This window comes from Podarcis vaucheri (genome assembly GCF_965113315.1).
Source record: "Podarcis vaucheri genome assembly, chromosome: 3".
NCBI lineage: Eukaryota > Metazoa > Chordata > Lepidosauria > Squamata > Lacertidae > Podarcis > Podarcis vaucheri.
The window spans coordinates 99,658,834-99,682,964 of NC_138761.1; the positions used below are offsets into that span (position 1 = coordinate 99,658,834).

Consider the following 24,131-nt stretch of genomic DNA (forward strand, 5'->3'; position numbering starts at 1 on the left):
AGTGCCGTGTACCAATCTTTGGTTTTTATTTGATAAACTTTCAAGGCAGCTAGTTTTAGTCTTATGTTGATTTTATTACAGAATCTGCAGCTTAGATTTGCCTAAACTCAACTAGATGTTCTAATCTGCGCCGTCTCCAAGTACAAACCTCCATGGTTTTTGTAAGTTTTTTGCTAGCAGAACATAGTGTGCCCGTGGTTCACCTGTCCAAAGTTAGCAAAGATGCTCTTCTAACATGCCTTAACCCAAGAACTCTGAAGAGAGAGAGAAAAGGTATTGAAAGGGGAAAATGTTTTACCTATGTTAACTAGCCCTTTTACTGAATGCGCTGCTATAGAACAATTAGTGGTAGCTAATTGGTATCGTCCTGATGGTGATGCCAATGAGCAGTTTCAAAACTTGTGACTGTTGATTATATATATATATATATATATTTGCTTTCGTAGATTTTCACGGGTACAGGAATGCAGGTTTTGGTGTCTTCGGGTGTCTTCCCGTGTAAGAGTCGGGGTGTCTGTGCGACGTTTCGACGAGGTCTCACTCGTCATCTTCAGGCTGGTGCTTTCGGCTTCTTGTTACTGGAACAGAGCAGAGTCTGGTGTTTGAGTTCCTATAAATACTGTTGAGGGGTGTGGTGTATAGCCTCCAACGTTCTGGGCAGAAAGGAAGTTCCTAGATTAGTGTGCCTTTTCTTCTTTTGTTCCTTAATTACTTGAGGGATATCTTGGGTGATTTCATGAGTGATATTCTGAATACCACTGGGTGGGTCATTAAGTGTAGATTAGTTGCTAATCTAATCTACACGGGAAGACACCCGAAGACACCAAAACCTGCATATATATATATATATATACACAGAGAGATCCCTTAGGAAAGAAAAGCATATTAAACAGCCACATATCTAATACTTAATGCAGAATGAGCTGGAACAAATCAGAATTAGCCGAAACAAACCTGTCCTGTTCTGCCTCCATACACAGGAGAAGGCTGGGTGGGCTGAGGAGAATCAGAATAGTTCTATCATTCCTGAAGCGTTCTTATGCAATGGAATAGGAATGTTGTTATTAAATATATAAAAAACAATAAATTTCTATTCCAATGAACCATATAGTATACTGCCTAGTTTGCTCCTGTGTATGGTTATGGCATGGAAGCATACCAGCCAAAGGCAGAAGATCATACCTATGTAAGTGCTATGGAGCTTACTTCCTTTTCATATCTCCTGGGCTTGCATGCCACTGCAGTTTCTGTAGTACTTCAGCCTGGAAAGACCTCCCTTTCAGAGACCCAAGACCGGAGCAAAGACAATAACACCATTACTCTTATTCTTAATACAATTAATTTATTAATCACCTTCTAAACCACCACCTCAAGGTGAGAAACGCAATAGATAATGAAAAACAGTTAAAAGCACGAAAGCAGCAAATGCATTTAAAACAAGACTAAAACTCTATGACAAAGGCTGGGAAAGCCTGTCATTGTTGCCTGGTGTGTTGTTGGGTTCTGAGCTGTTGTGTTGGACATCTTTGTGAGTTAGGCATATGACATGTATCAGCCTCCAGGATAAATCTTTTCACAATCTGTGGGGTTTGTTGATAACGCGTTCTGACAAAGGAAAGAAACAATTTAGCGCACCTGGATGCTTAAGCCTTGTGCCAACCATGTGAATGTTCCTTCCAAAGTAGGCAGAACTATGAATTAGTATGTCTTTGTGAAAACCAACTTAAGTATTACTAGGAATTAGAATGCTTTTAAGAAAAAGCACACAAGAGAGAGAGAGTGTGTACCATAGTAGGATTACAGACTAATCCCACTTGTAATCTAGGATCTGTGATTCAGGAGTGAGTAAGGAAAAGCTTCTATCTTATGTGCGATTATGCATATTATCCTATACAACCAACAAATAATCCGATGAAACGCTGCTTCTCTTGGATGGAATTATTTTAGAACAATGAGTGACTTTGGGGAGTTAAATGTGTTTTGCTTTTAATTCCTTGTGCACCAAAGTCTATTTATTTTAAAATTCTGTTCAGACTGAATGCTTTCTTCTCTCTTTGCACATATATTCTGCACTAATTATATTTTCTTCATGTGAGAAACAGCCTCTCCTCATGTTTGTAGGGGTGTCCTCCGATTAAGTTTCTTAGATACGTTGAATGAATTTACACTGCAGATTTAACTGGCTTCTTCATCCCAGGAAATTGTAGTTTGATAATTAGGGGGTAGCACTCCACATGCTACCATTCCCAGACCATTTTTGTTGGAAGAGTAGATATAGCCCAAGCTCTTCACCTCAGCTACACATCTCTTTCAAGTATGTTACGGTTTAGTTAAGATGATATTTGCGTGCGTGCAGAGTTAGTTCTGGGGTGTTAATAATTAGCATAACATGTCAAAGCCACAAGTGATGAAAAACAGAGGGTAGATTCTTCTTCTGAAATTTTGTAACAAAATAGTCCCAAGTTTGTTTTGCAGCATGAAAAATAAATCTTTTGAGAAGCTGGTGGCCTAAACCTAGAAATGAGCTCAGTAGCGCTAGCCTCAAAAGCAGGCACTCGTCATAGTCCTCTGTGCACCAGAAGCGGTTTAGTCATGCTGGCCACATGACCTGGAAAGCTGTCTGTGGACAAATGCTGGCTCCCTGGGCCTGAAGCAAGATGAGTGCCACACCCCATAGTCACCTTTGACTGGACTTGACCGTCCAGGGGTCCTTTAGCTTTACCTGCCAGCTAGTGATCAGAGAGTCAGAGTGCAGCCCTGCAAGCTGCAATGCTCACATGCTGAGGCAACATGCTGGTGAAGGATTGCCCCTGCACCCAGCAACTGATGTCACCAGGTGGAGGAAATTGGTTCACAGCTCAACATGGACACCTTGGTGAGCCAAGACTGGCCTGTGGGATGGAGATTCCCACCCCTGTTGTGAAAGAGCTCAGATAACAATGAGACTGAAGTCATGCATTTGCTCATTCGTTGTTAGTTACCGACATTCAACTGGTGACAGGATTGAATCCTTATTCCATTTCAGACTCAAGCAATATGCATGATTATGAGACTAAATTCCATTATAGCGTATTCCACCAAACAGTAACCAACTTTCCTTCAGATGATGAACTATGGAAGTGACAGTTGAGTAATCTGGCCTATGAGTAAAGCAAATAAGATCTGATTTATCTTCACTAGCTGGCATTTTATGCCCTAAAGCACTATAAACAGAAATGAAGTCTGCCTATAAATCTATATCCTTATTATATTCCACCAGACTAATTATTATGACCGGCCTCTAGTGCCTGAGGAAATAAAATAACATGCAAGAAAATGGAAGATCTCCTTAATATATTGTGACTAATCTTTGCATTCATAATATATGAAATTGTGATGGTTAAAGATGGTTTAAGATTAGATTCTGAATCTAATCTGAGCCCTGTCTTCTTAGTAGTCAGTCTCATACACTCCTTTTTTAAATTTGGATTTACATTTGTGAACCTCACCCAGGCTTTAAATTGGCCCAGCTTTGTTTTTGTGAGCAATATATTAGAAAATATCAGTACAAACATCAAAGCAAGCAAATAGTTTAAGCATAACTAGCTTGCTTTCCTTTTCTATTCCTTCACTTTTCTCCATAATATAACTTGCCTTTAATAAAATTAAAAACATGCATGCAAGGCATGTCTTCCCCCCACCTATTTTAAAGAGTGCTCAGGAGTTCCAGGTGTGTGCTAAGATTATAGTCTCAAGAAAGCGAGGGACAACTCAAAAGTTAGATTCCACACACCCAGTCAGTCTTATCTTAACAGTAAAAAAAGGTAAAGGGACCCCGGCCATTAGGTCCAGTCGTAGCTGACTCTGGGGTTGCGGCACTCATCTCGCTTTATTGGCTGAGGGAGCCAGCGTACAGCTTCCGGGTCATGTGGCCAGCATAACTAAGCCGCTTCTGGCGAACCAGAGCAGCGCACGGAAACGCTGTTTACCTTCCCGCCAGAGCAGTACCTATTTATCTACTTGTACTTTGACGTGCTTTCGAACTGCTAGGTTGGCAGGAGCTGGGACCGAGCAATGGGAGCTCACCTCGTCGCAGGGATTCGAACCGCCGACCTTCTGATCGGCAAGTCCTAGGCTCTGTGGTTTAACCCACAGTGCCACCCGTTTCCCTATCTTAACAGTAGATAGCAGCAAATATCAAACCCACCATAGTCCCCAAACCTACAATTCAACAGTATGAGCCAAATGTAAGATAAAAACATGGGGAAAACATGTTACATTGTGGTTCATTCGTATTGCGTTTTTTGGCCCAAAGACTTCCATAGCGGTTAACAGAATATTAATAAAGCAAGCAATACAGCAAAAGTACAAAAATACAACAAATCAGATGGGCCATGATTCTGTGATTTTGCTATCTACACAGTGAACTGGCTGAAAATTTGATGGCCACCAGCTCACCTAGAACTGGGTCATTCAATCGAGTTGCCATCTTTCACCTTAACCTATCTGCTTCTTTCTGTTGTTTGTTTAGGGCAACCCACCCACCCCCAGTGGCCCAAACCTTCTCTTACTAGGATCCTGAAACCAAAAGATTCGTGCAAAGTAGCTTCCATGAAAATAGCACCATTCCTGCAAGTTCCTGTCCTTAAAGGGTGAAGTTAGATGTCCCCAAGGCCCGCAAGCTCTCATTCCATTTGGTGCACTCAGGCTACCACCTCTCTGTTCTGGGTTTATTTAGTAGATTATTCATCCAGGAGTAGCAGGTTGGAGTGTCCCCCTTTCCCCTTCTCAGCAGTACCAAAGGCTTTGATCCAAAGGCCAAGTCTCCAAGGTTTGTGCCTCTAACCAGACTGTGGGACCAAACCATTAGTAAGAATGAAGTGGGTGCTTCATTTAGTACAGCCACAGGCAAACATGTCCCTCCAGATGTTTTGGGACTACAACTCCCATAATCTCTGACCACTGGTCCTGTTAGCGAGGGATGATGGGAATTGTAGTCCCAAAACATCTGGAGGGCCGAGTTTGCCTATGCCTGATTTAGTAGATAGTGAGGGATCTGTGTATGCACCCCATAACCTTGCTTACTGCCCTCAAGTGTAGGAGAGGACACTGTTCCATTGCCAGTGGTGATTTGCTTTGGGAAGCAAAATTTCTTCAGCCAGCCCTGCCAAATCATTTCCTGGATAAATCCTTGGAGGGCCAATGCAAACTCTATGACTGGTTTCAGGTGCCTTCACTCCAATCTGCCCCACAATATACATAAATATTATATACTATACACGATGGGTTCTGACACCTCTTTTTCTAGAAAAATAACACTGTAAAAAAACAATTAAAACTCTAAATTGGTCCTTAGTTTGTGCCATGTTCTCTTGGCATACCCTTACTAATACAGTATATTTCATAGAATCACAGAATTGTAAAGACGGAAGTAGCCCAACCCCCTGCAGTCAAATTCCTAACCAGCAAAATTTCCCTCATACTATTTTGTAAATACAGAATGGTTATATGATTTTTGATTAGAACTCATCTAGAACTTGTGACAAACTTTTCAGGAGCTGCCCTATTGTTACACAATGGTAGGAAATGTTTCTGCATTTGTATTTGAACCTGCAAATGAAATGAAATCAGCTCAAATCCCTCAAGCTTAAAATAGGGTGTGTATCACTTATTTGGGATAAGATACAAGCTATAAATTCATATTTATTCCTTTGAGGTAGTTTAAATAAGAATGATAAATATAGGTTTCATTGCCGTGGGGAAAATTTGTTGCAAAAAGGTGTACGTGTTCTAACTATAACTACTGTGATTTATTAAAACTGGGTTTATATGAAATGCGTGTTCTTGTCATTTGGTAAGAAAAACTAGGTTCTAAGACAGATAAACATGGGCATCTTCCCCGCAGCTGAACTATAATCCCCAGAGTCACAGCTTTCTTTATAAAAATAAGTCTCTACCCTTTGTATATGAGGCAAAAGTATGGACACCATTCTCCTTGTTTGTTTAGTGAAAAACTAGCATTCTTCTACCTTTCAGTGTTTTTAGGCAGTGAATGAAGTTATTGCAACATCAGCCAATTAGACAAAGAGAAGCGGGACATACCATGGTGTACAAAAGTAACTAGTTTTTTTTCCCCCTTTCCATTTTTAAGTCTTATATTTTTCCTCTTCTTGTCTGAGAACAGTTCCTCTTCTCTTTCAGAATCCAGCACCTTACCAGTGGCAGTCGAGAGAGCCTTCCCTGTAACTCTGTTTCCGTAGTCGATTTAGCTGACGTACTGAACACCCGTGACTTATTACAATTAATAATTCTTTCCTCACTTATTGTCTACAGTCTATCAGGATGCCCCAGAGCTACGTCGGCAATGAAGAGAGCAAAGCTGTCGGGAGAACAAATGCTTACAATAAAGCAGAGGGCTAGCAATGGTAAATAGCTAATTGTTGTGGTTTAAATGAGACGCAGCTATCACTGTTTACTTCACTCTCTCACTGTGAGAATAATTTACTCACTATGGTATTACAAAGGAGTCTTTCTGAACACAATCTTGGAGTCCTTCTAGAAAGTGCCATCGGGCTACAGTGTACGGCACTGAAGGGATTTTGCTGCTGCTGCAAAAAATCAGCTTCTGAACGTGCTTCAGAGAACACCTATGCTGTGATTTGTGCTGCCATTGTAAAGCAGAAAGCTCATGTGAAGCACAATCATATGCATGCCCCTCTGTATTAATTGCATCTTACTCCAAGGAAAGTTTGCAAAGCAGTGCAGCCTTGGCTCAAAGTTCTTTAGGCACTTGGAATTACCAGAATTCCTCTCCTTCCAGTACAGAGCCTCATTCATCAGACTGATGAAGAGGGTCCCCAAATTTAGCATGGCTGGATTTTGAAATACCACATTACCATCAAAAGGGAACCATTAAGTCTAAAATTCCCACAATATCCTGTTGTCTTTAACCCAAATTATACATTTGGCATGGGTATTTAATCTGCTCCATTATACTATGTATGGCCAGAAAAGCTCATATAATATAATCACTTCATCTGGCGTTATGATGAAACTTGGATACTTTTATCAATTTTATTTTCATCATTTTTACCCTGCCTTTTTTACCCAAAACTATGCCAGAAAGCTATGGATGAGCAAAAAGAACCAAGATGTCGAGCAACAATTCAGTAACCTTACATATCATTCATATGAAAGAAAGACAAGAACAAATATCTCAAGGGGAAAAAAACTTAGCTGTATGGTGCTAATGAAGAGTCCCCCCCCCCCATTCAAATAGCATCTGTGGGGAAGTGGTTTTCATCAGGAGCTTGTGAGGAGGGTCAAATTTGTCCTCCCCACCTTCAGTGATTCCAGTCATCTCCCCACCCCACCCCCAGCCAATGACTACAGTCTGCATTTTCTAAAAAGTGCACATTAGATGGAAATATGAATTTAATGCCACAGTTCATTGGGCAGCCATCAAACTCTGTTACTTGAGCAAATGGGCTCAGATAGAAGTTGTGGTTTAACTAGTATGTTTAAATTTAGAATGTGGAAGGACTTTTCCACCCCATGGGAATGTCAAGGTTCACAGCTGGGCTGGATACATGCCCTATTTTCTCCCTTTCCTTCACTTACGCATGCAGATGGCACAGTGGGATGTTGGGAGGGTCTGTACATGCTTTCCATACCACCATCCAGTTCTTCCTCTCTGAGCCTTGCAAGCTACTTACCATATTTTTCCATGTATAAGATGATCTTTCCCCCCAAATTTTGTAAGTTTAAAATTGGGAGTTGTCTTATACACGGAATGTTGCAATTAAATATATAGATAAATATATGCCGCCATCCATATTCTTTCCCCCCAGCCTCCCCTCACTATTGGCCTCACAACAAACACTGGTCTGGTACTTCCCCTCCCCCAGCAGCCCCCAGTCTGGACATTGTCCCTTCCACCTGGTTCCCTCAGCCGCCCCCTGGCTACCCAGACCCTCCATTCCCCAAGCGCACTCACTCAGGCAGTCGCAGCTCCTCAATCAGTGTTCGCATCTGCCAGCACACATGGAGTAAATAGGGTACATACCGTAAATACTGAGACAAAAGTGCAGCACACAGGCGGGAGAGCTGGAGCTGCAGCTACAGTGGAGTTACACTGAGCTGATAGGAGCAGCCGCCATTACACAGCTTGCCTCACTGTTTGATGTTTAAATATACAGTACTAAATATACAGTGGTGCCCCGCAAGACGAATGCCTCGCAAGACGGAAAACTCGCTAGACGAAAGAGTTTTCCGTTTTGGAGGTGCTTCACAAAACAAATTTCCTATGGGCTTGCTTCGCAAGACGACAATGTCTTGCGAGTTCCTGCTGTTTTTTTCTTCCTTCCCCCCCCTTTTTCTAAGCCGCTTATCAGCTGATTCGATCAGCAGATAAGCCGCTAAAAGCCGCTAATAGCGCTAATCCACTAATCCGTCAATGGGCTTGCTTCGCAAGACGAAAAAACCGCTAGACGAAGAGAATCACAGAACGGATTCTTTTCGTCTTGCGAGGCACCACTGTGTTTTGAATATTTAATAAAATATCAATATTGTTCCGTTTGGTGTTTAAAATATTTATTTCTTAATTTGGGGCTCAAAAAATAGGGGTCGTCTTATACATGGGGGTGTCTTATACACGGAAAAATACAGTATATTCTACATGCCTTTTTTGACAGGTTGGTTAGGATGAAAATGTGAAGAGATGCAGAGACCTGCCACTCCCTTCAGTGACCCATCACAGGACCTGGGCAACAGGGGAGAGAGCTGGGGACCATTAAGCCTTATAGACTCTTCCACGTGTGGTTACTCTGCCAGCGGGTGGATTCCAACGGTCTTGGTTCCCCTTAGAATGTTCTTACCTTAGCTTGTGGAAGGCTCTGCTTAAAATGGAATATCCCATGAGATGTAACCATTTTGACCTTTTTGTTTTATTGACCTAAACTTCAAACTGTGAAATGGCTCAGTTGCTTAACTCAGATTTCTAACAACTATATTTTAATATATCTTTTTATTATTATTGCATAGGTATAGAAAATGATGAAGAAATTAAACAGTTAGATGAAGAAATAAAGGAACTAAATGAATCCAACTCCCAGATGGAAGCTGATATGATAAAACTCCGAACTCAGGTAACAGTTTTATAAAGTCCTAAATCCAATGGTTTTTTACATGACTGGATTAAGATAAATAAATATCCCTGTGGGGATATTTTATTTTCTTTCTCCCAATTTTTCCTTAATGTGTTTGCCCTGTTTTAAAAACCGTATGGGAGGTTAGAAAACCGTGATTTGGTACTGCTTCCCTAGCATGGCAGCTGCAAACATTTCTCCCTGAAATCATAATCAAAACCATCAGGTTAAAAAGAAGGATTTTGTTCTAAATGAATATGTACAGCTTTTACTCTCTTATATATGGATGATGGAGGGGGGGGGAGAGTAAAGGCAGATCACCAGAAATCAATGGTCCAAGCTTTTTGCTCAGGCACGCTAGATGCTACATTGTGCAAAGGAGCAAACTATCCATGATGTTAAGTACTGTTTTGAATCACAACTGGCCATGTTCCTTTTCTCCTAAAAAGTAACTGTGGTGCTCCGAACTTGGATCTGAATTGCACTGCAGGGGAAGAGGCCACTTAACCATTTTCCCATCTCCATTTTCCTTGCAAAAATGGTCTCCTGCCCCAAAGTGCTTATTTGTTCTGATTTTTAAGCAGTTTAAGGGAGACAATTGTTGGACAATGAGGGTGGCGAAAAGGAACCCTTTGCTGCGGCCCTGATCCAGGGTGGAGGGATGGCTCTCCTTTTTTTGAAAGCAAAAGGAGGCTGCGAGCACGTGTTTAAAAATAAGCTTAAAGTCATATCTAGTTTTGGTCATTGACTGCTGCTTAATATCTATTTCCATCTGTTCTCAGTTTACGTAGATGGTTCAAAAAGTGTAGTTTTCTGCAGATAAAAATGGACATGGACTAATCCATTGTAAGGCCGAGGAACAATTTGCATGATTTATATATATATTTTTCAGAGGATGGTATGTGGTAGGCACAATTTTTTTTAAAAAAACTTGGCTTTTCTTAATTCCAAGTGAAGAGTATGAATTAGATGTGAGGTGTAAAAGGAGTACTTTATTGTGAGACGTCAAGCCCAGGAGATTTGGCAGAACATAATGGCTTGGGTTCAGTGTTTCCATAAGGGTCATTCCACGTCATTTCAACGAGGTCATGTCACCCTCCATCTCAGATGTTGATGAAATTTGGTGTACACCCTTCCCTTATGGTTGAAAGAAACCCCCTTAATTCCCCCCCATCTCAAATAGTTTTAATTTTTATAGCACTTCAAAGTTTTGTTAAATCTGTGTTGTCTGTCCCTCTCAAGACCCTTGGCACAAGATACCCTTGTGTACATTCCCCCCCATAACCAATGATCAGATCTCTTAGAAATTTTACAGGAAACTTCGAAGTGCTATAAAATTAAAACCGTTTGAGACAGAGGGGGGGGATTAAGGGGGTTTCTTTCAACCATAAGGGAAGGGTGTACACCAAGTTTCATCAAAATATGAGATGGTTGGTGACAAAACCCTTGTTTTTTGCATTGATTTGATGTGGAATCACCCATAAGTGGAACGCTGAACACAGAACACAGACCAGAGGAAGAGGCCAGGAAAGGAATGTCACTGATTCTTCCTTCCTCCTGAGCATTTTTTGCTCCCTGAAATCTGTTCTGGAAGGTTGGATGAGCTATAGAACAGCAAAAGATGCACTGCACCCTCCAAGTACCGTAGATCTGCACTGGCTCATAGAGGGACACTCTGGATCAACTTAGTGTTTTAATTGACATAACATTCCCCCCTCCGTCGTTTTAAAGATGTTCTGCTTCCTGTTACATTGTACACTATTCTGTCCCTTTCAGATTACCACCATGGAGAGCAACCTGAAGACGATAGAAGAAGAAAACAAAGTAATTGAGCAACAAAATGAGTCGCTCCTTCACGAATTGGCTAATTTAAGCCAATCTTTAATTCATAGTCTAGCTAATATCCAGCTACCGCATATGGTAAGTGACTGAGGCACAAGTTAAGGAATTTGGCGGTCTCCTTCACCTCATACAGTAGATGTCTTTTTGTTTTTATATTTATGGCTCCTCAGCCCGATGGAGATTTGCGGTATCAACCCTGAAACCATAGAGATAAATTTAACTGCTAAAAAAAAAAAAAAAGACACGGTGGGCCAATTCCGATGTCTCCTGTAAAAATTAAGTAAGCGCTAAACTAGACCTTTTTAATGTGCTAAGAAAATGGTGTCAATGTGCTGTGATAGTTTGTTATGCATAAATGAATATACCATTAAGCAAATAAAAGTTGTATATGAACTACTATTTAATATCTCGTAGGAACCAATCAATGAACAAAATTTTGATGCTTACGTGACCACTTTGACGGACATGTATACAAATCAAGATCGTTATCAGAGTCCAGAAAATAAAGCCCTACTGGAAAATATAAAACAGGCTGTGAGAGGAATTCAGGTGTGAGCAGCTGCTGTAGTGGTGAAAAAATCTTACCTTTAAAAAAAAATGATGCCTCTTGTTTTTTGCTGCTGTAATTTACCAGAAAGTGTTATATATTTCTTTCTGTTTAAAACAGTGTTATGCTTACAAGACTTCATGATAATTTTATGTCTTGCTTTAAAGATAGTAACTGCAGAATAGTTTTTTGAATACATTCACATTTTGTACGTTTTCATATAAGCTGACATAGTGTGATATGCCATGTAATGTTTATAGCTGCTAATGTATGCACATTTTTGGGGTAAATATATTTCTGAAGAGGTAAGCTGATCAAAATAGAGTGTAAATTCTTTTTAATGCTTTAGTGATTAAATGTTTTAGTATTTTGAACTGAAATGGACAAAAAAAAAGAAAAAGAAAAAAGAAAATCCGCTTTGAATGACAATGTTGCAGTCTGCGGCCACTTTTTAGACACTCTCATTTTGTCTCATTGCTGGAGGATTTTATGGGATTTAAGAAATTACATTTTGTGTGCATATTGTTTCATAGCAAGATTTGGTTGCCAAAAATGCTTTATTTTTGAACAATGCTTGAAATATTGTGTGACTTTTGTTTTCAGAGGATGGTATGTGGCGGGGGGCAATAAAAAGAAGGTTTTGTTTTGTTTTGTTTTGTTTTGTTTTTGTTTTTAATTCCAAGCAAAGGGCATGAATTAGATGTGAGATGTAAAAGGAGTAATTTATTGTAAGACAACATCAAGCCATGGAAACTTGAGAGAGAAGATTCAAAGCAGCTTAAACAGCACTTTTTAATTAACTTCTAAGCATTACATGGTATGAATATGGGAACCTCCATAATGACAGGAGCTCTATCAGAGGTGGACAACATGAAGATATCAACTTTTCTTTTCAAATACACTTTGGAGCCAACATCCTCTGTTTCTCCAGGACTCCTAGAGTTTCCCTCTGAGTTATCTGTTACAGCATTGTAGTTCATCTTTCAGAAGTTCAGTCTTTCCTTCCTAATACAAAGGCAATAGTTTCAAAGAAATATTGCCATTAAAAAAAAGTTTTTAATTTGGGAATGAACCCCTAAGTTTTATCTTTACAGTAGTTACTGGCCTGGATTCATTGCTACCCTGCGTAGGAAATAGAATGCAGTTCAGTTAACCTGAGTTTTTTTACCTTGTTCCCTTTTTTTTACTGTTTTGGTTCTGGGGTTACGGTTATTATTTTTATTTTTTTGCGTACAATCATTATTCCTGTGGCATTTCCATATGCTATCTATTTGTTCTACTGTTACCTATTGCAAAAAATAAATAAAAATAAATGAATGAATGCAATCAGAAAATTTAATGTAACTAAATATACTTTGGCACTTTTTGCTTTAAATTGCATCATTTCAAGCTAAAAAAAAAGACGTATTGTACTTTTCAGATTTGATTGTTATTTCTTCAAAATAACTGCACTATATGTATGCATAAGACCACTTTTTCTTGCGGCATTTTTTTTGTTTCCCCCCCCCCCCCATTTAAATTAGTAATTCAGATGGCGTGTCGTGTATGTCGGATGTTGAATTGATTTCGATTTGATAGCATATCTTTTCCTTCCATGTCTTGATGTTATGCAGAAAGTACAAAAGTACTTTGAAAAAATTTTGTTATGAAAAAAATAAATAAAAAAGATGGGTTTTGTAAAAAATAATAAAATAATAATAATAAATAAAATAAAATATTTTTAGCAGAACAGGACTTACAGGGTCATTGTCCCCACAATGTGCCAGTTGACTATTTGCACTTACCTTGCCCTATATATCCATACGGAGGTGTGCAATCTCGTGTGTCATTCGCTTTGTGACACTAAATTTGAACAAATTAGAGTGGAAGCCGACGTGGGCTCGTCCAATAATATTTGCTACAGGGATCTCACAACAAATATTCTGATACAATACTCAACCTCGGTATATATATATATGTATAAATATATGTATATCCCAGCGGCACTTTATACTATTCACTGTACAAAAAGCTTACAGTTTTTCCACGAGGACTTTAATAACTAGCTGGGAGAAGATTATGTAATTACTTTGGGGGCTCTGCAGTGTCTTCTTCTGTATAGTGCCCTCCTTTTTCTGTTGTGCTATTAGTTGTAGCTGCCATGCTTAGAATTGCCTTTTTGAGAGCTGAAGCAAGGTGCTTGTCGTTCACCTTCTGCCATATATATTGTACTTTTTGCCCTAGCCTCCTTTTAGGGCTCTCATTGTTCATAAGGGCATATGCATTTTTTTCCACTGCATTGTGTCTGCCGCTTCTTTGCCAATATAGTAATGCTTTCCGTAGAGTAATAGATAGTATCAGTTTTGGATTCTTATCGTTATCACCTATGTACAATGGGAAAAAGGGATTTTAAGCACAAATCCGCGCTGCTCATCTAATGTTGGTACATAATATCAAATCAAAAGATATCTGTGACTATTATATAGGGATCACACACAAAAAAGTGTCACATATTAGAATGCTGACCTTTCATCTGAAATTATTGTGAGTCATCAGAGTTTTATTTATTCTAACTTATTGTTCATTTTTCTTGCGTTTGATTTAAGTGCTCATTTATTAAGACAGAATTTTGTATAAACTACTTATTGTGCTCTCTGTGGAACTGAGGTTTGATTTATTTTTGTACTACACGGCATGGGTTTGTTGACATTTTAATTTTGCTATAAATGTGTGAAATCACAAGTTGCTGTGATAACTTCATTTTTAAATTGTGAAATTTGTACAAATTTTGTCATGCTGGATGTGAACACATCTTACTCTAAATAAATAAATGAATAAATAAACAAGCAAACGTGTTGCCACATTTGTAGCACAGCTGTTCTCTGATCCATTTTTACCTTTCTTGATTTCACCCACGGTACTGGCAGTCTCATATATTCAGCCAAACTTTGCAGGGGCACCTTTCTTTCTCCTTTTTAATAACTGAATTATCATCCTATACACACACACATCCATATCTTTCTGTGTTTAAGACACCCCCATGTATAAGACGAGCCCTATTTTTTAAAACACCAAAATTAAGAAATTAGGTTGACACCAGTCTTGAAAGACCTACATTGGCTCCCAGTACGTTTCCGAGCGCAATTCAAAGTGTTAGTGCTGATCTTTAAAGCCCTTAATGGCCTTCAGGATACCTGAAGGAGTGTCTCCACCCCCATCAGTTTGCCCGGACGCTGAGGTCCAGTGCCGAAGGCCTTCTGGCGGTTCCCTCGCTGCGATAAACCAAGTTACAGGGAACCAGGTAGTGGCATCCGCCCTGTGGAACGCCCTCCCACCAGATGTCAAAGAGAACAACAACTACCAGACTTTTAGAAGACATCTGAAGGCAGCCCTGTTTAGGGAAGCTTTTAATGTTTAACAGACTATTGTATTTTAATATTTTGTTGGAAGCCGCCCAGAGTGGTGGAGGAAACCCAGCCAGATGGGCGGGATATAAATATATTATTATCATTATTATCATTATTATTATTAGGCTTTTGGGGGTGGGGGTGAGGGAGGTCCAATTGCTCACCCTCCTGCCCACCACTGCCAGTCACTTGCCACAGCCACCAATTGTCTGCCCGCTCACCATAGCCGCCAACCACCTGCCCAATTGCCACAGGCAATTGCCAGCAGACCTTGCTGCAGCCACCAATCACCTGCCCAGTCGCCGCTGCCCATCTCCTGCTTGCTGCTGCCATTAATCACACGTTCCTGCTCTGCATTCACTATCTGTGTATAAGATAACACCCAATTTTGGCTTTTTTTTTTCTTAGCAAAAAGCATTGTCTTATACACGGAAAAATACGGAATATATAGTTTTGCATTATCTGGTCAGATTCTTCATTTCTCAACAGACTCATTCTTAGAAACACTTACCAACTTGGAGTAGTAGAGCCCAAGTTATCGGAACCTACATTTTTAATAGCTCCTCTTCACTCAGAATTGTTGACAACTATATCTGTTAGGTGCAAGGTATTATCTTTTTAATACCTGGACCTTATCTACTTACACTTAACTTTCCATGCTGGGCTCAGGTTCTCATCACTAATGTTTATTCCACTCAATGTCCCATGTTTTCCCCTCCCATATTTTGATTTTACTACCCCCTGCACATGTATGCACACACACATACATACAGTTACATATCTATCTATCTATCTATCATCTATCTATCTATCTATCTATCTAATCTATCTATCTTTTTTTCTGCATGCTTTCCAGCTGAGGCTTCAAAAGCTGGGACTTGACCACCTATGATAGCAAATGATGAAAATGCAAAATACACTTCTATAAGAATACCACGGTTCTCAGTAGATTTTTGTTTTAAAGTGTAAAGAGATCCCTCAGTAATGAATAATTCAGTAATCACCTTTGGCACATGATGTATGATGAAAACAGCAAAGAACAGTTAAACACAAAGCAAAAAAACAAACAAACCAACCAATGCGTTTAAAGCAAACATTAAACAATACAAATTAAGACACCCATGGCAAAGACCTGTTTATCCAGCTGAGAAATCCTATGAGCACAAAAATGGTCTTCCATTGTTTCTGGGAAGTGCAGGGAGTGAGTGCCTGGTGTATCTTGACAGGAATGCCATGCCACAGAACAGGGGCAGCCAAACTAAAAGCCCTACCCTAAGTTCTGAGATCCTTGGACTTTGCAAGAGAAACTTTCCCACACACCACAGTGATCTGCTGAGTGTATAAAGGATAAGGCAATCTCTTAACGTAGACTGGACCTGAGGTATATACCACTTCATATGTCTTGAACCAGCCTGGCCGCAGATCAGGACCAACAAATTGTGTGTGTGCGCTCTCTCTCTCTCTCTGCTTCTTGTTTTTGAAGACTGGAGTTTAAAATATCCATTCATTCATTGATGATATTTTTTTAAAAAGAAGTCCCTTCTCTTTTAAAATATTCTCTGTCAAGGGGTGGGGGTAGAACCCAGAATTTTCTATAAATAACTATTCAGAGAAAGCAAAAAAAAAATAAAAATCCATAGATGATTGATGTGTTAATTTGTAAGAAAATCAGGAAATGAAAATTTTAAAATGTGGGTTACATTAATCTTGGGGCTTTATGCATTCTTTAAATATATGCAGCTTGCTGCCAGGCCCAACCTGAAGCAAATTCGCCCCATGTGTTTTCTTCTGGAATGTTATGCTGTGTGATGATAACCATGTGAAATTAAAACTTCCATAAACTGCATTCTTACTCATGTGGCAACCAATTGTAGATGGTAGCAGTGCGGAGAGGAAACCAGCAAGTGGCAGTATTGGACAAAAAACAAGATAAAGCAGGAATGTGTGCAAGGAAGCACATAAGAAATTGTAGCCAGAATCTGAATAGTTCTTTAGTTGCCAGAAATAAGCACAACTTCACTGGTTTCAAGTCATCTTGAGGTAACATTTTTATCCAGAATTCGCCTAAAATGGACCGCCACATTGATTTGATTCCAGATTTTCTGTGAGGCAAGGCATGAAAGATGTTTTACTGGTGATGCAAGCCTTTTTCACGTTGTGAACCTGCTTTTGATTGCAAAGTTCTGAAATTGAAATACCTAAATATTTTTCCCAGCTGCTCACATTGCAAAATATATTATTGTTGTTCATTCAGGCTCATATTTGTTGTGCATTTGTGTTTCACTTTTCCTCCTGGTAATCTTTGTTCTTCCTACTGAGCTACTGCTCAAATAGTTACATCAAAACATGGGTTTTTCTTTAGATAATGTTCTAGCATATTTATCACACCATTTCCTGTACAGAGGAATCAAACATTGCCAGGACTTGCCTCTGATTGTACTGCTGGGAAGGAACAAAGTTGTGCTGTCTGGATTATCCAGAAAGTAGGGAATCATCTTTCATTCTTGGAAGTCTCCAGAAGGAGGTCTGCCAAGATAATAACTGGTAGAATTCTGTTGGCCATGGTTTGGCTACCTCCTCCACCTCTGGATTTAGCTTCAGTCAACTTAGACTTTATCTTCCAATTGCTCTATATACATCTTGAATAGTGCCTGGAAAATAGTTGGCTTTCAGAAGAAGCAATCAGTTGAAGGTTTTCTACTTCTCCAAAAGCCAAAACTCCCCCCCCCCGGAAGCTAATTGGATATTAGAATCATTGGTCGTTATCAAAATCCTGCTCTAGAACATTTTGCCATAACCCCGTAATCTTTATTGATACAGAACATCCTGTTTCAGGCAAAGGATAAACAAAAAAAAATCTGCTCCAGATGTAAATTATGTCTTTCTTTCTTTTTCTATTTTACTTTTTAAGATTTCCTAGCACACAATATGCATCGTTCTGACTTTGGCAGAAGTTAGCTTCCCTTTGACCGTTGCCAGCAAATTATGTGTTTAAAACTAAAAGTATAAATATGCCACAAATTGGACATTCCTATTACATCCGTTTGGAGTATTATCAGTACATTTAAATAAACAGTAACACTGGCTGCCTGAAGGTATTACACAACACTCAGGAGAAAAAGTTCATGTTGACCTAGAAATAGTATTGAACTGTGTGTGTGTGTGTGTGTGTGTGTGTGTGATTGTGCACTTACGGTAATTTGGCTTTTGATACAAATACTTTTGGTTCTGATAACAAGCTGCTTCAAATTATATTCTGTAAGTTTCAGTGAGAGAATAAAACATGCCACTGTTTTGTGGAAGTTTTTCTGTTTAAAAATACAATTCCAGCATCAGATCCTAACCAAGACTATTCCTTGCCATAATTAACTTCATGATAACTGTTCAATATCAATCACACTCGCTTGCCAATACATCATACTCTCAGGGAGTAACTTTGAAGTTGATAGATGGATGCAGCTCCCTCTTGTCAAGGAAAATACTCTGTATTCCTGTGAGATAATGTGCTGGTGACCCCTGGCAGTGGTCTGCCGCTACTATCCATCAGGTGGTGGCTGCTTGATTTCAGGATACACACCCAATGCCTGCACCAAAACCAGCTTACATCTGTAATCAATAAAAGTTGTGGCCTTATTTGATCCCGAACATTGGTGCTTTGTGTCTTTGCTGGGTCTTATGTGTGAGCATGCACTTCCCTCCCCACCTGCAGGTAAAAAAAAAAAAGGTAAATGACCCCTGACCGGTCAAGCCTAGTCAAAGGGGGCTATGGGGTTGTGGTGCTCATCTCGCTTTCAGGCCAAGGGTGCTGGCGTTTGTCCACTGACAGCTTTCTGTGTCATGTGGCCAGGATGACTAAATTGCTTCTGGCGCAATGGAACACCATGACGGAAACCAGAGTGCACAGAAACACTGTTTACCTTCCGGCCACAGCGGTACCTATTTATCTACTTGCACTGGCGTGCTTTCGAACTGCTAGGTTGGCAGGAGCAGGGACAGAGCAACGGGAGCTCACCCCGTCGCGGGGATTCAAACCGCCGACCTTCTGATCGGCAAGCCCAAGAGGCTCAGTGGTTTAGACCACAGCGCCACCCGCATCCCTGCTGCTCCATTGCACCAGGGCCTCCATTGTGGTGCGCCCATCTGTATGTTTTGTTTACAGTTCTCTGCTGCGGTTGTAGTTCAAAAGTATAAGTGGCCTTCCATGGAGTATTCCTGTCAAACACTACAGTATGCTTCTCTACTCATAAGTAAGCCCTACTGAGTTCAGTCAGGGCTACTCCAAAGTGTTTCAGACGATGTTCTGTAACTCACAACCAAAGGACACACACACACAAATGTGTCTCGCTGTTTCACCACAATGAGCCTTCAAAGTGGCTGGCAACTCATGTTAACGACGATGTTAGCTTCAAGCTTTGCGTTAAAGAGCTAAGTCAGCTATGGGGCGCCTTTTACCAGCCCGAGGGGCTCTTCTGGGCCACATGCCAGCCTTGGTGGGGCAATAGGCACCAAGTGCAACATCAGGCAAGCCCATCTGGAAACAACTCCTTTGATTTGGAAGCCCTTTTGAAATCTTAACGGGAATGAGGAGTTAACAGGTTTGTGGATTTACTGGGTGCATTCTGAAGAACCTATTCCGGAGCACTTTCACCTGCCCTTATGTTCAAGGGACACACCCTGACACACTGAAAACAGATTGGGGGGGGGCTTGTGTGAGGCCTGATTCAGCCTGAGGGCTCTAAACAGTCTTTGGGGCAGCTGTGTGAAAGGAAATCTGCAGTTGCAAAGAACTCAGAGTCCGCCTCAAAAAAGGTGTCTTCGAGTTTATTTGTCAAAACAATGCAATAGGCCCAGCCTTTCTCAACCTTGGGTCCCCAGGTGTTGCTAGACTACAACTCCCATCATCCCTAGCTAGCAGGGATGATGGGGGTTGTAGCCCAGCAACACCTGGGGACCCAAGGTTGAGAAAGGCAGCGATAGCCCATCCGCACACAGAGATGACTCCACACCTACTGGGACCACAGAGATATGCAAGGTTTTCCTTCTGTGACCATTTTCTTCATGCACAGATATTAATGGAAATGTAACTAGGGAGATATGTTCAGACATGACCAATGAAGTAGAAGTGGTTTTCACACACACCCCTTCTCCCATCGCCATCTCCCTCTGCCTCCCAAGTGCTGCAACTTCATAAAGAAACGATGAAACGTGAGGGGGAGCACTTTTATATTCCATACCACTTCTTTTTCTGCCATTTATCAAAAGATTTCAGGGCAGTGTACAACCTTGGAAACCACATTGCAAAACATCAAAGATAAAAACATAGTAAAAGCATACTGACAGGCAGCCCAATAATAAGTAAAGGTAAAGGTAAAGGGACCCCTGACCATTAGGTCCAGTCGTGACCAAGTCTGGGGTTGCGGCGCTCATCTCGCTTTATTGGCCGAGGGAGGGAGCTGGCGTAAGCCACTTCTGGCAAACCAGAGCAGCACACGGAAACATTGTTTACCTTCCCGCCGGAGTGGTACCTATTTATCTACTTGCACTTTGACGTGCTTTCGAACTGCTAGGATGGCAGGAGCAGAGACCGAGCAACGGGAGCTTGAACTGCCGACCTTCTGATCGGCAAGTCCTAGGCTCTGTGGTTTAACCCACAGTGCCACCCGTGTCCCCAATAATAAGTGAATCGCCATAATAAAGAGTTTTCTCCCCCACATCTTTTCAGGCCATGTATTATTTAAGAGGAATGTTTTTGCCTGGCGCCTAAAGACAGGTAGCGATGGCGCCAGGTGAGCCTCTCTGGGGAGAGCATCCCACCATCCAGGAGCCACCACAGAAAAGGCCGTTCTCTTATTGCCACCCTCTGAACCTCTCTGGGAGCGGGGACATAGCGAAAGGCGTCAGATGACAATTGCAGGGCCTGGGCTGGTTTGTATGGAGAGAGTATTGAGACCCTGAGCCCTGTAAAGCTTTACAGGTCAATACCAACACTGGGATCCATTTGCAGAGCGGTTAGTGCTGTAAAATAAGTGGCCACAAGAAGACTCTTTGTCGTCATCCCGACCACAGCTGAGCTACGCCTGCCGGAAGTGGGGGTCTTTTGCGTTTCCCTCCGCCAGGTGTGGTGGCCATAAGGGGAGGAGGTTTTCTTCCCCCTTCTCCCTCCTCGCAGCTGGCGGGGGAAAAACCCAGCAGCCATTGCCACCGCTGGCGCCGGTGGTGGGGTGAAAGAAGAGGCCACCAGAAGCCCCCTCCTCCTCCTCCTCGCCCCTCCATTGCGCTGCTCCAGGCGGACGAGCGCAGGGGAAAGCCCCGGCCTTGGCGCGGCGAAGCGGCTGCCTGCTTTCTCGCAAGCTGGCTGGCTGGCTGGCTGGCTGGCTGAGGCGGCCCCTCCTGCCGCCGTCCCCTCTTTCTCCTCCCCCTCCGGGCTGCGCGCTGGCGACTGGCTCGCCTCCTGAAGCCCCCGCCGCCGCCGGCTCGACCACCGGAGCGAGAGCAGCAGCGGCAGCAAAGCCGAGAGCTGCCTCGGCTCCCTCTCCTCGCCCTGCTTTCCTTCTTGTTTTCCCCTTCTCTCTCTCTCTCTTTCCCCGCACCCCGCCTTCCTCCGCTCGGTCTTTGCTCGACGGCATGGCCCGGCGCAGAGCGGGCGCTGCCTTCCCCGGGCTCTGCCTCGGCGTCCTGCTCGGCAGCCTCCTGCCCTTCGCTTCCCCGCAGCAGCAGCAGCAGCCGCCGCCGCCGCCTCCTCCGCCGAGGGGGAGCGTTTGGTGCCCCAGCCGCTGCCTCTGCTTCCGCACCACCGTGCGCTGCATGCACCTCATGCTCGAGAGCGTCCCCGCCGTGTCGCCGCAGACCACCATCCTGTAAGTTGGGGGGGGGGGCGTAAGAGAAAGAGGGGGGGGCAACTTGAATAAATATATTGCGAGGACGCGCGAGGAAAGCTCCGCCCCGCACCATCGATCCCAAGACATGGCGCGCGCACCAATTATTTGAATGGCAACTTCTTTTTTTTGGGGGGGGACCCTCAAATATTTTACCGGGGGGGAGTTGGTTCCTGGGGACAGCCACGTCTATCGCGCGGGGGTCGAGCAAGACTCCCAGGGAGGGGAGGATACCTGGCAATGGCGAGGGGTAGGAAAGGAGAGGCTTTTTTGGAGGGTGGGGGGAAAGGAACCACGACGGCTGCTGCGGCCCCCAGCGCACTCCTTTGTCTGCAGCCCGTGGCGGGTCTGGGTCTCTTGCTACCGGTGCCGTGCAGACTTCTCTTTTGTCCGCGCCGCCGCCGCCACCTCTCGTGTTTTGTCTACACAGGCATGTTGGCTGAGGTCCACAAGCTTAGTTTAAAGTTTGGACGCCTTGGGTAGAGACCCCGCAGCCCAGTAATGCAGAAGAAGTGGTAGGAAGGAGCGGAGCTAATCTTCAAGCTCCAGGGAATACGGGAAGGATCCAAGTCACCCGATCGCAGCCTTTCTTGATTTCCTTAAAAAAAGGTGACCTCGATGGAGTTTTTTGCTTTCCCGTTTGATTTCATTGACGGCTGCACTGTTGGAGAAGTTTCACTGGAGGAAAACACACACACACACACACCAGCCCTCTGCTCTGTGGTTTCGTTTATTCCTTCCTTTTGCTCTGGTTTTTCTGGCTGAGAGTTTTGATCTCTGCAGCTCCGAGACCTTTTGTGTGGCTTTGTCCTCTTTAGGAATGTAGCCACTGGCATGAACTGTGTGGCTTTTCCAAGTCACTCGGCCTCCCAAGCCTCTTTGTTGTAGATTTCCATTCATCCCTCAGTTCTGTTCGATTTCAGGAATGTCTGTTTTAAAGGTGTCCTGAGATATGTCTGTTAAGAATGCAATAATTGGGGACCCTTATCAATTTTTGTTGTTTTGGTTTTTTTGGTACTTTCCATAGGTGGGAATGTTGACTGGAAACAGTGCTGTGTGTATTTTGGACAGAGGGTTTGTGGATTTATACGTTTTCTTTAAAAAGGAAACACGGCCATGAAACGCAAGGGTTTTGAAGAGTTCCCCTCCCTGCACTTTCCCAACAGCAAACCACTTCTGAGCAGTTTTCAAACATGATTCTTGTTAGGGCCTTTAGGTGTGGCGTACTTCGTCGGGCAAGAAAGGGGTCTTTCGGGGATACTTTCATCTTTGTTTTAATGTGGGTAGCTGTAAAATATACAGAACAGAGCCTGCACTCAATTATACCCGAAGAACATAAGCCTCCTGATCTTGCAGAGATCTATGGACATGCCAAACTTAACATAACTGTGTGAACCACAGTGATGTCACTGTAAGTATTCTCTGAATACTAGAGGGATCTTCCAGGGTACAAAATGAAGCATGTGCAAGACTCTGACCAAGATGCAACCTTTGAAAAGGCAGTTCCATGAATGCTTGACTTCCCTGTTTTGAGTACTTATATTCATATATACAGGATTACTTGGGCTGTGAGCACATCGACAATTAACTTGTGCTGCACTTGACCCCCCAGCCAGCACTTGAATTCCCCAACACCACTTCTGCTGTTCCATGGAAAGCCTTCCTTCTTGCCAAACACAGCGAGAGATAGGACGTTCCACAAGGCTTTAATGTTTGCCCAGCAGCAGTGCCATGCACTAGAATTCCCACCTCTTGCCAATACTCAGAAAAAGGAAGCATTCTGGTGGGGCAGGTGGAGCCGCCTCTTGCACTTTTGCCACCTGAGGTGGGCTGTCTCATACAAAACAATCCAGCATCAATGTATTTCCAGCATGATGGAAAAAATTAACAAGACTGCATATCAGTCAGGAAGGAAAATACATGTCACATTAAAAACACCAACCATAGTTGGTTTATTGCCCAGTACAATGGTACCTCGGGTTACAGATGCTTCAGGTTACAGACTCCACTAACCCAGAAATAGTACCTCGGGTTAAGAACTTTGCTTCAGGATGAGAACAGAAATTGCTCGGCGGCAGTGGGAGGCCCCATTAGCTAAAGTGGCGTTTCAGGTTAAGAACAGTTTCAGGTTAAGAATGTACCTCCAGAACGAATTAAGTTCTTAACCCGAGGTACCACTGTAGTCATTTAGTCTCTTAGGGAGACAATGATCAAAAACCCAGAAATATATTTTACCTGGGATTCTTCAGATTTTTACATTTTTTTTGCATTGGGATACTAATACCCTACGCAAAATTTATAATTAATAGTTTTCAATTTATCTAGGCAGGTGAAGTTGTAGCTGTGTTCTGTTTCT

General features: G+C 42.3%; 2 protein-coding genes across 19 annotated transcripts in view; both read left to right on the forward strand.

The window, feature by feature from the left end:
• MYT1L (myelin transcription factor 1 like) overlaps nucleotides 1–14,314 on the forward strand; it is a 285,138-nt gene extending 270,824 nt beyond the window's left edge. For all 16 annotated transcript variants that reach the window (XM_082215422.1, XM_082215413.1, XM_082215421.1 and 13 more), the window contains 4 exons: nucleotides 6,313–6,404; nucleotides 9,022–9,125; nucleotides 10,902–11,045; nucleotides 11,382–14,314. In XM_082215422.1, coding sequence (XP_082071548.1) covers nucleotides 6,313–6,404; nucleotides 9,022–9,125; nucleotides 10,902–11,045; nucleotides 11,382–11,522 — 481 coding nt within the window. In that variant the 3' untranslated portion in view covers nucleotides 11,523–14,314. The remainder of the gene's footprint in view (nucleotides 1–6,312; nucleotides 6,405–9,021; nucleotides 9,126–10,901; nucleotides 11,046–11,381) is intronic.
• A 6,442-nt stretch (nucleotides 14,315–20,756) lies between these two features.
• PXDN (peroxidasin) overlaps nucleotides 20,757–24,131 on the forward strand; it is a 70,217-nt gene continuing 66,842 nt past the window's right edge. For all 3 annotated transcript variants that reach the window (XR_014217577.1, XM_082215395.1, XM_082215396.1), the window contains exon 1: nucleotides 20,757–21,757. Coding sequence is in view for 2 of the 3 variants with exons in the window: in XM_082215395.1 (XP_082071521.1) it covers nucleotides 21,525–21,757 (233 nt within the window). In the remaining variant the exon portion in view is untranslated. The remainder of the gene's footprint in view (nucleotides 21,758–24,131) is intronic.